Below are 17,065 nucleotides of genomic sequence, written 5' to 3'. Positions count from 1 at the left end.
ATAAAAAAAATAAAAATAAAGGGACAAACTGAAAGTAACACTCAATATGAAAAAGAAAATCATGCTGTATACATGTATCTATAGTCATATGGACTGGGTAATGTGTTTGGAAGGAGGGGATGCCACATCACTTGATGGAAATGAAAATCATCAACCTACAGAGGGCTGAATTCAAAGATACTCTGAAAATCAAATTGAAAAAATGATGCAGCAGGCTAGTCCATTTTGCTGAAATTTCAACCCAGAATAACTCAGAATAGTACTGAGTGATTCGTGTGGCCCCTAAGTGCATGTGTGTCTTCTATGTCTGACAATGTTCATCCTCCAGGAACTCCCTGCATATTCTCAGCACATGAGGCCGGGTATTGTTGTGCACCAGGAACGTCTGACATCGGTCCAAGGATTTCGTGCTGATATTAATGGTGGTCAGCCTGCCTAGCAAAGGTCTGTGCATACCTCCATGGATATGCCTCCCCAGATCATTACGGGCCCACCAGGAAACCAGTCATGCTGAACTGTATTACAGGCAGCATAATGTTCTCCATGGCTTCTCCAGACCCTTTTATTTCCGGCACATGTGTTCATCTGTGAAAAGCACAGAGCGCCAGTAGTGGACCTGCAAATTCTGATATTCTATGTCAAATGCCAATTGGACTCCATCATGCCAGGCAGCGAGCACAGGGCCCACTAGTGGACGTTGGGCACTCAGGCCACACTCATGAAGTCAGTTTCTGATTGTTTGGTCAGAGACATTCACACCGGTGTTCTGCTGGAGCTCATTTTGTAGCTCTGGCAGTGCTCATCCTGTTCCTACAGGAGCAGATACCAGTCCGGCTAATGGTTTAAGGATCTTTTACGGCCCTGTCCAGCTCTCCTCGAGTAACTACACATCTCCTGAAATCTACTCCATGCTCTTGTAACTCTGCCGGGAGACACAGCAAACCTTCTGGCAATGGCACGTATTAATGTGTAATTAGAATTTGTAGGATCCAGAACTGCAAAAACTAGCAAAAACAACAGAGTGGCATCTAACAGTAAACCCATTCCTGTTTTGTGGGTTGTCTAATTGTTGTACCTCTGGTGCACCTGTTGTTAATTTCATTAACACCAAAGCAGCTGAAACTAATTAATAACCCCCCCCACACCCTGCTGCTACTTAACTAGCCAGTTTAATATCCCAGAGGTTTAACTGACCTGATGCTATACTCTGATGATAAAGTGTTCTTTTAATGTTTTGAGCAGTGTATATATTCTCTGACATCATACAAATGATTTAGTATGATGTGGGAAAATAATTAAAAGAGCCAAACAATCTGTCACAATATCATCCAAATTAGGGGTAACCACTTTTTCACCCCAGGAAGAACAGATGCTTCATTCTGGTTTGGAGCTTCTTAAACGGCTTGAAAAGATTTGGGATCTGCATGTTCTCTGAAGAATTCCGATACAAATTTAATCTGAATTGTAAAATCGCATCATCATAACTAATTTACTAGACCCCACAACCAGCAGCTGAAATAATGAGGACAAAAGGCTCTTTAAAAAAAGGCCCATCAGAATTTTATAATCTGCTTACATCCTATCATGAGAGAGCTCACAGTTTAAGCTACACGCAAGGAACAACAATTTGGTTGCTGAAAACTAAGCAGAGGAAATCGGCATGTGTTGCAGGTGGTGAATACACTAAGAACTAGTCAGTGCAAACATGCGTAACTCCCACCAAGTTAAATCAATATAATTTAAAAAAAAAATGCACCACACCCGTAAGCTAAATACACAGTTGATAAAGAAACACTATATTTCTCCAGGCTGGCAGAGCAGAAAGATTCAAATATTTTGGAAAGAGGTCAGAGTGACATGTGAGAAAATTATCTCAAACAGAAACTGCACAAGCCCCGAGCTCATTTCTACTTGGTTTATATCCAGACAAACAAAATTACTTCAAAAAAAGGAAGCAAACATTATGACCCTTGTTTTTTAAATGCCACAAAGCTAACAGCATTGTTTTAGAAAATGACCAAATGTTACACACTAAAAAAGACAAATGATGTCAGAGCTTCCATTTGAAATAATCATTTAAAGGGCAAGTAAGGAGTGTTAGAAATTGTTTAGGGGACCTTTCTTGAAATTCGTAGATGATGTGGATCTAACAGGAAGTTGATCTGAATTGCTGTTGTTTGTAAAGAATAGAGGCTCTTGTTCAGATTGTGAGGTTTTTTCTTGTTTCATCTGAAAAAGATTTCATTATGTACATTTGAGTCATACTGTTCTCTTTTTGTAACTGCTGAACCCAAATCTGTGCGTCTCCGCTCAGCTGTGACCGCAAACACTAGTTAGATGTCAAGAGTTATTTAACAGTGCTGTTTAACGTGCATCACGTACTCTGTCCTTATTATTTACACTTTTTTTGTGAGACCTTTTTTTAAAGCCCTCAGGTGAATAGAGCTGAACCAAATCAAGCGTGTCAAACTCAATTAAGTAACAACAGAAGAAGTGATGGCATAATTAATATTCAGAGGGAGAAAGCACTCCTGAGTGCGGCACTGAGGAGAAGCCATTTCATGTAACTGGGGGTTCTTGGGTTGGTGGAGGTTAAAATAATCACATGGGCAGAAAGCGTGTGTTTGATGAGCAGTTGGGGTCAGACAGATTTAGTCTGATACGAGGGGGAGAAATGATTGACACTGGAGGTCAGGCCCTATCACAAAGCAGCGTATCATAAAAGCGAAGGACTTCTGAAACAGCCATTTGGCGCTCTACTTGACAGACAATCACACACAAAAAAATAGAGACTCAGAACTCCTCCCTGGAAGGCCCGGCGCTGTGAGATAAGCCTTTAATTTGGAGAGCAAATCATGTCTTTGTACCAAGGAAACTTGCGGTACACTTCTCTCCAAAGCGAGAGTACGTGTAATTAGCTGTGTGTTTGTCTACCTCATTGACACAAGGGAGAATAGGGATATTGAGTTTAAGGGCATTACTTGCTACGTGTTTGTATTTGGGTAACACGGCAGCAGATTTACAGCCCCTGCGTATCGGCCCAGGCCTATGGTTCCGTGGAAAAAGATGCTGACACGAGATGATTGGCATCCCAGACTAATTGTTTCTTCCTGATAGAGAGTAAATCTTGTCTATTATTTGCTTTTGCAGCATTTTCACTGTGTCATTCGCTTACAAGCAAAGCAGAAGAGGGATGGCAGAAGTGCGTGGGTGTTTGTGATGAAGAAGCTCTCAAATGAAGTCAGCCTGCACAAGACGTGGAGTCAAATCTGCTAAGAAATACTATACACACACACGCACAAAGTCTGGTACATTTTTCTATCGCTCATATGGTGTGTAACCTTCAACACATCTCAGGTGAGAACACCAGTTATTGAAAACACTCAGACGTACGGTAATAAATTCCTCTGCTTAATGCATGTGCTAGATTGTGTTCTATAAGTTGGCAGGCAGTTCTTTTTGCCTCTCAAAAGAAAATATATCACATCTGTTAAAGTTTCATTTGGGATACTATCAGCTGAATGTAAAAAAAAAAAAGATAATACGATAATACCCACTGAAATCCATTTTTATTGAGAGGGGAATTGAGAGAATATGAGATGTAGAGTGCTGCGGTGAAGAGGCTAATAAGAGTTCATTGCTTAGCTCAAAGTCTTTCGGAAAAAGAAAAAAAAAACAGACCCTCTATGTAGCAATGTGATGAAATGGAATTATTTATCCAGCTAGAACATATCAGTGTTCAAAAGTTAATAAATGGACATTTATGGAGAGACTATTGCCAGTGTGATTATGAGCATCATTTTAGACCCTTAACATTCCCTTCCTCTTCACTTTTCTCACAGCCTCAACATGCCATGCCATAAATAGGAACTAGTTTACATCACATGCAGCGATCCCAGATTTACTGGCTCACGTCTGTGTGACTGGTGGCCATCTGTGTTTTGAAAGCCAGCTAGTGAATAATTGATTGGTCCATGTATATGCAAAAAGGATGGACTCATCTCAAGAGACATGTTAGGAGGTAGCTTAGCAACACAGCAGAGCCCTGGTCAATTGTCAGGCAGCCCTTGTGGAGGCGTTATATGTGCTCTAAATCTGGTGATGGAGGTTGTTTTGCTGTTATGTGTGCGCGTTTGTGCGCAATTGTGTCCATGATTGTATGAGTGTAGGAGGGTGCTGAGGTTAAGGGTACTTCACTCACGCTGGCACTCCTTGCAGCAGGCACCCTTTACGTAGGCAGGCGCTGTGCCCGCCGGGCACTGAGGGGGAGGGCAGGAGATGGCCTCACATTGCACCGTGCCATTCTGGTAGAGAGAAACACAACACTTTGTTTAAAGAGTGGCTAGTAGAACTCAAGTGACACTGGGCGTTTGGTGCTTGAACTGATACATATTAGTTCAGTATCAACAATTCTAAAAATCTGACTATATTTATATTGATTTTCTTTTTTGAAAATAATCACCTAAATTGGGCAAATACTGCATTTTGAACAAGATATATAATAATTAGGATTTAACATTAAAAATAAGACTGGAAAACCTGGAAAACAACTAATATCAGATTTTACCGATACCCACACTGATAATTGGTGATTTAAAAATCTGATATGTTGGCCAATATTTTTTTTCTTTCAAACGCAAATAGATTTCCCCAATAATTGTCCTTATTAACATAATATAACAATGCTAATTAAATATAATCTTGTCTTGGAATACTGGAGTACTCCTCAGATCATCTGATCCTCAGATTGGCTGGTGGTAATTGGTGGGGTACTGCAGGAAAGTTACAGAGCGCCCTCTGGTGGGCAATCTATGCAGTGTCGACACTCATAAGATAGTTGAAGGGTGTTTCTTACATGTTTTCCTTTTTAATTTATGTATTGGCTTTTATAAATGATGAAGAAACAGCTAATATCAACGGCTGATATTGGCTAATAACATTGTTTCTGAACCTCAAACATACATTGGAATTTCTATCAGGCATTTTTTAAATCCTTACTGTCCAACATACCATTGAAGCTAAACACAGTGGTCCATCAATAAATTATACTTTTATGAAGCTAGTATTTGTTGATTTTTTTTCGTAATTATGAACTACTACATTATGTTGATGTTTCTATTATATTGTTCACCCCATTTGTATAATTGGGATAGACTAAATGCATGCAAGGCTGCTATTGAAATTAATGCATTTTAGACTGTAATTATGCCATTATAAATACATTATAAATCACAGGATGCACAGATGTTTGCAGCTTACTCAACCCCCTGAATCCTATGTTGCATCTTCTAAATATTCAGAGGGTTCTGGCCAAGCCGAGGACTATGAATACTGTGCTGCGAATCCACTAAACTGAAGATTCCTACAGTAATCTGTATATTGAACATATTTAAATACTATCTCCTTTTCTCCGGCTGTTACTGTAATTAACATAGTTTCCACGGATGAAAGCTCTGTGACAGCAACATCTATGAACCTGATCCACATAATTGATAACATCTTAATGCATGACCTTTGAATTTTAAAGGTCACAGCTAATTACCACACATAAGGTAAGAACATATCCCATTTAATGCCTTAATTGCAGCCCAGGAGTGGCAAAACATCGTTCCCGACGAATGAAGCGATTTCATTGGATGAGTGGGTAGAACAAATCCCTGATGATAATTATCATCTGTCAAGTGCAATTAGGTGCGGTGCACTGACAGATATGTGATTTCCTATCTTTTGCATGTTGGGCAGTGGTGCGCAAAGTCATCTCATTGGCTGGTTGGAGCAGTTCAGTAGCAGTGAATGAGTTTCATGTTCCGAAGCTGAGTAGACTGAAAGGGAGTGAAATCTGTTTGCCGATGTAGTACAAGAACAAGATCTCCAGCCGCTTATAATTCTTCTTTTGGCAATTATTCACACTTTGTGCAGCACAAAGTAGACCCTTGAGAGAATAGCGTATTATTAAGCACTGCTGTTGATGCGTCTAATCCTGAGTACTGTGGAGGTTTTTAATACAGTATCTTTTCTTGGGTAACTAGGGCAACCCTCAAGCTAGTGCATGAAAATAATGATACTACAAGCTGTCAACAAAGGTGCCCCTGCACTTTGCACCTCTACCCCACCCAAACCCACACCCCCATCTTCACACACTTGATCAACAGGGGTTCAAGACAAAAAGGCAGCTTACGATAAGAGCAGAGAATGTATGTGTACACACAGACGCTCGCATACACAGTCGCACACCAACTGAGGAAAGCACACGATACAATAAATACAACAATGCATGATTAAAAATGCATGTTGTCAGACACAAATGCATATACCATTCATACAAATGCCCGCACACACTCATATTGGCCTGCACACTCACACGTATATTTGTTTATGACCCGCTCACATGCCTGCAAACATATAATCACACACAGTGAGACAAGTACATAATTTCAGACCCAGTATGTTCAAATGCACACAATCACAAAACCGAATGTCCCCTCCCCTTTCCTTTTAATGGTCAGACACACACACACACACACTAGCATGCACGCACACGCAGTCGAGCACCCTTGTGAGAAGCCACACCGTGCATGTGCAATTCCTGCAGCCATCTGTCCAGCTTTCATCCTCCCTGTAGACGACCCCCTTGACGCTGCAGGTTCTCTCACAATAGCAGCCATCCAGCCCATTCATCTTCTCCTCCGCCCTGGACAGCTGCACCACCAACACCCCCCCAACACACCGGAAAGACAAAAAACATGTAGAAAAGAAGACATGAGTCAGCCTCATTCGATGTCTATATTCACATGAAAAAAGCAGCTTCAAAAGCAAACCAGCAGCATCACAAAACTCATTCATGAGATACTATTAACACCTCATACACTCTCAGTCTCTCCATCAGAAGAGAAAAGAGTTCATTAATAGGCAGAGCCAAATGTTAATACGGCTCTGAATGCCTGTTGCAATGAATGTTAATAACAGAACCGTACTGACAAGGGGATATATTTTACTCATTTAATTCAAAGGAGCAATTACCGTTCCTCTCTCTGTTTTGGATTAAATGTCAAATCAGCACAAATAACACACACATTACATTACCTTGCTGGATGTTTTTGCAAGTATATCCTGTAGCTCCATGATTTTCTGCACTAGTCCATGGAAATCATTGCAGGTTGGACATGCTGACAAACAAGGAACAATACAAAGTAACTTAGGTACGTGCAATAACGTGGTCATCCATTCAAATAATCTATGTTAACTGCATCATAACTATAGCAGATAAAAACCTGTCTAACCATATAACAGTTTTTAAACACTTTTAATAGTAGAAACAGTTCAGTAGTTTAACAGTAATAGTTAATAATTAATAATAACATTAATAATACTTGCTAATATGTTTTCCATTGAAGGAGGAAATTTCACTTGTTATTTTATATTACTAAAAAATGTCCCCTCTGTAAAAGGGCCTAATTTACTGGAAAACGCATTAAGCAAACTTTTTGAGGGACAGGAACATATAATCCATGTGAAAAATCATTTTAAAGCATGAGGTGTGGGTGTGTGGTTTTCACTCTCTGCAAAAATAGTGTTTGTCTGTCTCTAACAATGAGATGGAATATAAAAAAGGTTCCTAGTGAAAACACATCATCATAAGCGCACAATAAAAACATTTCACTATACAACCAGTGATTGAATGGGGAAAAAAACATTGCATCAAAACATTTCTAAATCAAATAGTCTCACAGATTGCCACTTAAAAGTAATGCTAAACCGATTTCTGAAATATGCCTGATACAGTTTATTTCATCTAGCATATTTGCTCAGATAAAATTTCACAGCTTTTTGCACTGATGTAAACAGCTGGTTTCTTTGTCCTCGCAAAACTGAATAAAACAGAACCATCAAAATCGTGGCAATAATGAGGATAACGATCACACAAGAAAACCCACTTTTTGCTGATTGACTAACTGCAAAACACCCCACAACTGTTAAACTCCTTAGCACTACTCAGGATTTGAAAATAATAATAATAAATAATAATATCAAATAAATACAAAATGTACGTTTTATCTATACTGTAATCTAAAAGTGGGGTTGCAGATAAATAAGTTAAAATCAGTGTAAACTAAGTTTGAGGGTTATTCAGAATCAACAGTAATGGGATTACTGCACTCACTTCTGTTAAGGTCTGGACACTGTGAGATGTAACCCTGTGGCATCACCAGGATCTCCACGTCCTGCATCACTCCCTACATACACAGACATAACAACCTTTTGATCATAGGGAGTAACACCTCATGCTAAAAAAGAAGAAAAATATAGAAGAAACATCAAGCAGGTGTAGTAAATAGATGAGGATTTTGAGAGTTGGGAGTGTGGGTTAGGGTGGTAATATTTCTCTAAGTTGTCTAAGTAATTAATATTTGAGATAACGTGGGACCCAAGCATATGTTTCCTCACAAAAATAAACAGGTAGAATTGTGTTTTTCACTGTGAAGTATGACAGACAGGTTGTTGGGCGATTGTTGGATAATATGCGTCCCAGACTGTCGCTCTGATCAATCATCTCATATCTGCAAACCTACAGGAGGTTAATTATGTGGCCAATTTAGCTCGAACATGGATTTTTTTTTTCAATCTCCTCTGATAAGCATAAACAGGAGATAGAGATTCAATCATTTCATAAGTCCAAATTGTCCTACGTCCGAATCCCAAACACATACCTGTGTTCAGACACTCTGTTGCCATGGTAACCAGGTCCATTTCACTCCATGAGTGCATTTATTACCTTTACAGAAGTGGAACAGTGCAACTTAGGAGAAATTGTTTTTTTAAATTGTCTCGCCACTTCAATTTACCAACCATAAATTTAAAATCCTGGGGAAATTATTTGCTGATTTTTCACGGTAACGTCTAGAAATGGCAGAAGATAGGAGCTGTGTCGATCAAATTTGAAATAACACTATTTACTTACCGGCACAGTACAAATTCTGCAAAATACAACTGCTACAAACTATAAATAGAAACTGTGTTATAATGTGTATTGCATATTACTTGCACATTATTATTTTGTTTAAACTAAGATGCCAAATTGCAGTTATTTACTTGCATCCCTGAATAGGAAATTTTTAGTGGTTGAATATTGTTGTGTTTGTGTGAAAGAAGGGAGCTATTATTTAATAAATGTGCCCAACAATATTTTAGAAAGTAAAGAAGGATTTTTTTAATGGGCAGTGAGAAAATACTTAATATTAACACATAGAAAAAATTAATCCAGTTTTTCATCTGCAAAAATTAGATACCCTACCAGGCCAAGAAAAAAGTGAACTACTGAAAAATTCTGACTTGATAGAATTCACAACTTCAGTTACTAGATAAGACATGTATAGTGTCTGAATGTAAAAAAAAAAAAAAAAAAACTAAGTAAAGAAGCAACATTGCATGTGCTCTGTCTAAAGTCTTAACTATTACCGCTAAGGCTGTGATTTTCTCATTTTTAGCTAACACATACAGACATTGACCATTTCTCTATGTGTGTGGGCGTGCATGTGTCCTAATGAAGTAGTGTTTAAAAAAGACGAAAGAAAAAGAAAAAAAGGAGATGTCTTCCCAGCAACTAATCAAGGATTCACAGAGTGGCGAGGAAAGATGCTGCTGTGTGACAAGATTAGTGGGTGACCTCCAGAGCTTCTTTCATCAACCAATTAACACAGAGGAAATTCAAATGCCAGGACACAGTGTATAAAGTATTAACAGGTACACATACACACAGCCATCACCGCACCATCAAACACAGACCTAGTCACCAGCAGATTGATTAAAATAGTTAGAATTGCTAGTAAGCTGACATTTTGCCCCAGCAAGTCTCCCCAGGTGGGAAATTCGGGAGTGCGGTCCAGTCTGAAAGAGGCGATATAAGTCTCTCTGTCTGAAAAACAATACTATAGACTAAGCTTAATGAGCATAGTCCAGAGGCTATTTAATGATTTCTCCCAAATAAGCACTGTGGGGGTTGCTGAGATAATTGCACTGGGCTTAGCTGCAGACTAAGGCACAGGGAACAAACAATGACAAAAAAACGTCAATTCCTAGGGTAGGCAGAGCAGCCCTCAAATTAAAATGGTAAGCCTTGAGAAATGCATGCAATTAAATCCAACAGCTATAATAAATAAAAACAAACAAGCCAAACAAAGAGGGAGAGGATACAATATAAACCAAGACTGAGTACGGGGTGAAAAGATGGTGCCGCAGCTGAGATGAATTACTTGTTTGTGCTATTCTGAATCATTTATGGCTTAGTAATGACAGATCAGGAGAGGCATCAGCATGCATATATTCTGGAAAAGAGGTTTTTATTGCAGCATTAACCTTGAAGAAGCCATGAGCAGCGTTTCTTTGTCCGAGCCAAAAGGAAGTATCCTCGGGTATATCCATGTAGGGAGGTTCCACCACCCGCTCATAGATCCTGAAAAAACACGATCACAAATTGGTCAATGGCTAAAATCACAAAAAAGTCAGTTATGCTACCTGTTTGGCTCATGTGATGAAAAGATGCCCCCCCACCCCCACCCACACTGCAGGTCCTGCCCTTTTAAATCCTTCTGTTAACTCTTTCCCTATGCAGGGTATAGATAGCCACATGCTTTCTTGGATGCACATGGCGTTGCCGTCTGTTCTCTTATCGTGCCAAGAAGGATCATCACACACAAACAGTGACTCCCATGTCATAGTGAGCAGCAGAGGCATGTAAAAACGCCGGTTTCCTCAAGGTGAGTTCAACCTGCGCCGGACCCATGAGACATATGGCCGATGTCGATACATGCATGCCAGAGTCAGCAAGTGAACACAATCCATACACAACGCAGCACGTCATGGCCTAAAAACACAAACCGTAGTTTAAAGCGTCATATTGTTACCTAACAGGTTTTAGTTTCACTATTGTCTTTCAGTGAGTTTCTGCTTTTGAAGAGATATTACACATTGTATTTTTCTATGCAAAGACACAGACAAAAAAAACCCTGAAAGATGATACAGAATAAATTTGATCACTTAGTTTAAAGTAATTTAAAGTCCTATTTAAATTAAATCACCACATGCCAATTCAGTATGAGAAATCTCTTTTTTCCCCAAATTTAAAATCGGTATCTCTCTAAGCCTGGAGTCATTGCAATAATTTTTACATGATTTAACATAGCAGTATCTATTGCTGTATGAGTTGGAGGCTTACAAATGCAACTCATTGCAGAAAATCAGAAAACAGATTTTATGTGAATTAATTATATTATGGCAGATCAGATCATTCAGATAATAGGTCCTTGCACGGTACGTTACATGAGATTAGTACATGCAAAGTTTGAAGCTGATACACAAGCGACATTTAAATCTGTATTTTTCCTTTTGAAAGTGAAGACCCTCAATCCAGGATCTTACCTGTTACAGTCCACATGTAGTATGACGTGAGATGCGCTGACGGCGACAGAGACCTTGTGCCACTGGTCGTCAGCCAGGCTGTAAGGGAACACCTCTGTGTGATCCTGCTGCCCTTTGGTGCGATAATGAAGGCGTACTTCACTCCGTTGGCCGCTGCTCTCAAGCTCCAGGAACCTGCAACACAAAAGATCCAGCAACTTAAGTAAAAACCATGGTAAGTTCTGTGACACCTTCCTGCGTCTTACAGTGTTACAAAGTCGTGTTGCTTAAAAAAAACGTATTTGTCACACAAAGAAATGCAAAACTGTCAGAACTCCTCTATTAAGAATTTGATCACATTAAAAGTTAAACATAGGGGCGCTGTATTGCTGTCTAATACAACATCAGCAGCACACAGCAATGGCCCGCATGTAGCGATTCAACTCTTTATGTTAGAGCATTAGTATTCCAGGAGAATCCTCTTCTCCACACCACCGAGATTCACCCAGCACAGTGACACTAATGGAAAGAGCTGCCGATACACACTCATCACCTCAGCGTTTTAAAGACAGACTTATTTGAACAAGAGTCATTTTCAAGAAACATTATTCAAAAGAAAAATAGACAGTGTAGCAATGGAATTGATTTATCTGCAAACCACATCTAATAGATTTACTCTCCCCTAGCCATGCATGCACATTCATCTTGACTCCATAAACGCACTAGCTAACACTTTGGATGCTGAATTATTTCTGCCATGTTTTAAATGAAACCATGCAGTGCTGCTTTGTTGCATATGAATGGCTGGGAAGGCTAATCATCAGTGGGAGAAAGTCATTAACATCCCTGTGAGCTCTCTTCTCAGGACCGACTTTAATGTACAAACTGTTCAATCAACGCATTATGTGGAATTTAGATTGCTGTTCTGATCATCCAACGGCTCAGCTACCACAAAGTAATGGAAAACATTAGCATGCTAACTGCAGATAGTGTCTCATCAGTTTTCGATTCACAATTACAGACTCGACGCTTGCATCGTTGATGGACTGTGAATAATACTCTGGCATACAGGGTGATTTTCTTTGTTTATTTGACTAGTGTGTAAAACATCTAAATGCTTATCAAATACAAATATCCAGTCTGCTCATATGACAGAACAGAGAGTTACTAAATTTAGAGCACAACTGGAATCATAGGGCAGGGAGATTTCTTCTGACAGGCTTCACTGTACTAAATGAGCTATACTTTAGTTTCCCAGTGATACACATGCATCACTGAACTTTCTTAAAATGTATTTTTATGTAGTGTATTCCATTCATGTATCTGCAAATATATCCAAAATGAGCTAATGCTCCACTTTACCTGTGTACGACAAAAGCCGTTTTACACACGTGATGAAACGAGAAGTGATCTTACCTGTGTTCAGAATGATGGATGGAGAGGATCACCCCAGAGTTCAGGTGATCCTGTTTGAGGGTCACCAACACAGTAAACTCATTCTTGCCTCTTAGCTTCTGGACCATTTGCTCTGAGACCTCCACGGGAGCTTTTACTTCCCTGGAGGACCCTGGATTAAAGACAGGGATTAGAAGAAATTATTAACACCATCAATAAGTACGTCCTCAGAAAGACTGTCTATTTATCTGACCAAAACATCAACACTGGAAAAAATAAACTCCAGAACTAACAATGTGTCTTTAGCTAGAGCTGGATCAGGAGACCCTGAGTCTTTCCTGGGGTTTCCCATAAGTTTTTCTTTTTCATTCACTGCATTTCACTCTTTGTGCTTACATACCACTTTGCATTTAATCATTAATTATTATTAATTACTGGCTTTCTTCCATACTTTGTTTCCTGTTGTGTCTCCCTCTTCCCTTCTCTCCCAAACCAGTCACCACAGATGGAAGAAACATGAGGAATCTTCTCATTAAAAAGGGAGCTGCTTGCTTGTAATGGCGTAATCTGATCTTCGTCTTTAAATTACAATACCTTGAGGTGACTGCTGTTGTGCTTTGGTGCTATATAAATAAAAATGAAATGAGTTATCTGTTCTTTTTCAGCTCCTTTATGGATGTATGAAAAACAGAAGCAGTGAATCGACACAACATTTCCTTTTCCTTTTGTTGTTAATTCTATTGCCACTATTGATATATAATATTAACAATTTAGTAAGAATAACAAATTAGTTATTGTGAAAGTTATGAGTAAAATGTGCTCTAGTGAATCTGCTGTATTGTGGAAAACTAGACAACATTCTGCTGGGATTTTATAAATATTTCATGTAGTGACATAAGACAAGCCTGATAAATTTAAATTCATGAAATAAAAATCAACACTAAACATTCAGAGCATACTTACTGGCACAAATTTCAGTTTATTTCTTAAAGTGAGAGCAAAATGCTAAAGAACAACAAAAAAGTGCCAAGCTTAAAAGCTTTACTAAGCTGTAAGTCAAATACTTTTTTTCCCAATAAAACTTTGACATTTACTGCATTCATTTGGAAAATGGCTTGAGCACTGTTTTTGGTCTAAGAATTTTTCATATATATAGTTTATTGTAAACTCATGACTTCCTAATAAAGGCCAGCTACTGTAAATCTCACCTCAAGCAAAACTTCTGAAGTTGTCCGCCTGCAAAAAATAATAGGCAACAACCCTTTGCTGCCAAATACTGTACCAGCTGGACAGTGATGACGACCTCTGTCTAATATGCTGTTTGTCCTTTGTATTGTAGGATAACTGACCCACATAAACACAAAGAGACCTGAGAATGCTCTGTGGTATCTGATACAAACATTTTTTTAGCTCCAGCATCTTCAAAGAGCTGTGAATTACATCAAAGTTGATCCCGCACATCCTGTGTTTTGTCAGAAACACTCATCTCATCAAGTCTTCAAAATGGGACTTCAGAAAACAGCGGGTAATGTCACGGTAGCTACATCCATTTTTTTAAACTGTCTTCGACAGCTATTCACCACTTCTAGTCAAAGGCGCCCCACAAGCCCTGTCATTTTGGAGTTGCTCTAACCTAGTCATCTACCATAATGATTTGGACCTTGTTGTTCTGGCCTTTACACCCACCTACAACACTAGGCTGCATCAGTGGATGATGATAAACAACGGTCAGAGTGCGTGACAACAGCTTGCCAATCAAGGTGTTCTTTTTTTTTCCTTTTGACTTGTTTTCCTGTGTGAACACACAAGTTCACGCTCCCACATTTGCTCTCTTTCAAATTACCATTGTGAACCACTCTCATCTCAAAATAAGAGAAAACAGAACAGGAACATTTCTGTCTATTTTTAAAATTAGAGCTTAATGTAGCCGTGTGTTTGCAGAGATGCTAGTTTATCTCACTTCTTTAACCTTATTTATGTCACCAGGTGTTGTGCGAGTTTCTGGTAAAAGACCCTGCTGTGTGTGAGGTGAGCACAGCCAGAGCAGGAAGAGATAGGTGAGCCACCTTTATGCATCAAACAGACTGATCAAGTTAGCAGAGCTATGATAAAAAGAACTATAATCCTAAAGCAAACTTTTAAGTGTAAATCATTTATGGCTGTGTGTGAACGTCTCTCTCCAGCTGGTTCTTTCTCTTTATGCTGGAAATGGGGCATAACCTCTTCTCTGTCTTTGTCTCTCTGACCAGCAGCTACAGTGCAGTTGTGCTCTTTATGTCTGGACCACATACTATGCACAATGTACAGAGGATACCTCAATCTTAATGGCTGCATGGCAGCTATGGTATTGGTTATTGGCATAAGATAATTAGACTATGGAGAAAACTGCTCAACCCTAATGTTTACTATAACTTAACTGCTGCTAATATGTCTTAGAAAATAACAAGTGCTCTTGCTAAAAAATATCAACATTATTCATCATCTGTCATCATTTGCCAAAGGGGATAATGATTTCTCTCACCGGTGCAGGCTAACTTAAAAATCAGGTCAAGTTACTTACTCCTAGGTGTAGTATTGGAATAGCCATATTAAGCTGAGGACTAGAGGAAAAATAAGTTAAAGTGTAATGCTGGTGCTGGTGGTGATGGGAGGGTATTTTCTGTGTGTAGTTAGCTGGTAAACTCCTGTTCCACCAGCGTGCCCCCTTTCCCTCCCCTCCAAGTCTACATAGACGTCTATGTTACTTTAATGGAAGCATCAATAAAAGATGACGTTTCTCAGAAGCAATCACATCAAAGAGCTCACTTCCAGCTACGGGATGCATGCACGATGCCCTGGCACACTTAAGCGCTCCAGGAAGCTAGCATGGTGGCTTTTCCTCAGTGTATTAGCATTACTTCCAGCTGGTGGGAGTAGCCAATTAACACAATGCAATGTGAAACTTCAAGCCACGCTGTGATGATGACTGAATACGGATACTCATCACTTACATAAGACACAATGACAGCATGCTTTAAAAAAAAGGCCTGTTTCAATTCAGTTGTGGTACTTGCAGTGTACACTTTTAGCACAAGCATTAGCTTTTTTTTCTTCTTCTGATGCAGGCTTTTAAGCCCATTAGGTGCATATTTTGAGTCATTTCTCTTTAAACAAAAGCGTACACTAGATTTGTCTCTCACCAAAGGAAATGCACAGTGCAGGGATTCATGCATTTTGCATCACCAGTGGAGTATCATCCCAGTGACATTGGCTGGGGTGGGACAGATGGTCCAATGACTGCAACAGGGGTTCTGCTGTGCAATAATCTGCTGCTATCAACAGATCCTACTTAGTAACCAATTCCAAATGGCACTGCTGACAATAATCTCAGAATGATTTTTTTTGGTTTGTTTTCATCCAAATTATTAAATGGTAATTTAATCTGTAGTCAGATTTAATTGCTTTTATTAAGAAAATCTCCTTTACACTGTTACAGTCATGTATTAATAGTCTTTGATATTATGCACCGGTCAATCTACTGCCATGCCATGAGTTGAACAGAAAGTAAAAATGACATCTCAATCACGAGGAAAATAAGCACAGCAGGAGCAGGTGTCAGGGCGGGGCCCAGGGTTGATGAGGCAGGGGGGATGGTAAGGATCGAGGAACCTCTACTACTGGTCTGCTCTACAACTTGGCAGCTATGAGCCATTGGCTATATGTGGACAACTCTCATCACCCATCTTATTACTTTAAGAGAAGGGGCATCTTTATATGGGTCTTTAAGGGCTTGTCGAGTGGAGGCTTCATTGGCATGGAGCGGTAAAATCTGTCTACACCGAATGAATTCAGTCAGAGAAACATTAAGTTAGCATATGTATTAGGAGAATCTCTGCATTCCTTTAAACATATACGTGAAAGACGAGTAGATGAGTTTGTGCTGTGATGAGTAGGACAACTTTCCCGTGTGCCAAATCAATAAGACCCTGCTGAGGGGAGCCTTTGGTCGATTATATATTGGCAAGTGCCTGGATGGGGCAGCCACCTGCTCCTAATGACCACTCTGATGTGAGTTACTGACACAAAATAGCTAGAAAATGATGACACGGTGCATAAAATTCTAATCAGCGTATTTTCGGTGCAATAACACATCTCACGTCATCTGTTGTCGATGTTTACAGGCTATAAGGAGCAGCTGATAGTGAAGAAGCGGCTTTTGAGACACACAGAGTTTTATCAGCTGACTAAAGATCTCCAAAAGCCTCAGGCTCAATAGCATCCCTCGGAAGCGCAGCTT

General features: G+C 39.5%; 1 protein-coding gene across 1 annotated transcript in view; it reads right to left on the bottom strand.

Moving 5' to 3' along the window:
- The window catches only part of nell2a (neural EGFL like 2a), an 81,645-nt gene that overhangs the window by 57,216 nt on the left and 7,364 nt on the right, over positions 1–17,065 (bottom strand). Inside the window, exons 3-9 of the mRNA XM_063479318.1 lie at positions 12,811–12,961; positions 11,416–11,589; positions 10,354–10,450; positions 8,162–8,234; positions 7,084–7,166; positions 6,571–6,699; positions 4,202–4,304 (exon numbers count right to left, since the gene is read on the bottom strand). Coding sequence (XP_063335388.1) covers positions 4,202–4,304; positions 6,571–6,699; positions 7,084–7,166; positions 8,162–8,234; positions 10,354–10,450; positions 11,416–11,589; positions 12,811–12,961 — 810 coding nt within the window. The remainder of the gene's footprint in view (positions 1–4,201; positions 4,305–6,570; positions 6,700–7,083; positions 7,167–8,161; positions 8,235–10,353; positions 10,451–11,415; positions 11,590–12,810; positions 12,962–17,065) is intronic.

The sequence above is a fragment of the Pelmatolapia mariae genome, linkage group LG7 (genome assembly GCF_036321145.2).
Source record: "Pelmatolapia mariae isolate MD_Pm_ZW linkage group LG7, Pm_UMD_F_2, whole genome shotgun sequence".
Classification (NCBI taxonomy): Eukaryota; Metazoa; Chordata; class Actinopteri; order Cichliformes; family Cichlidae; genus Pelmatolapia; species Pelmatolapia mariae.
Note: the sequence above shows the minus strand (reverse complement) of the source record. Positions and strands in the feature narration are given on the sequence as shown.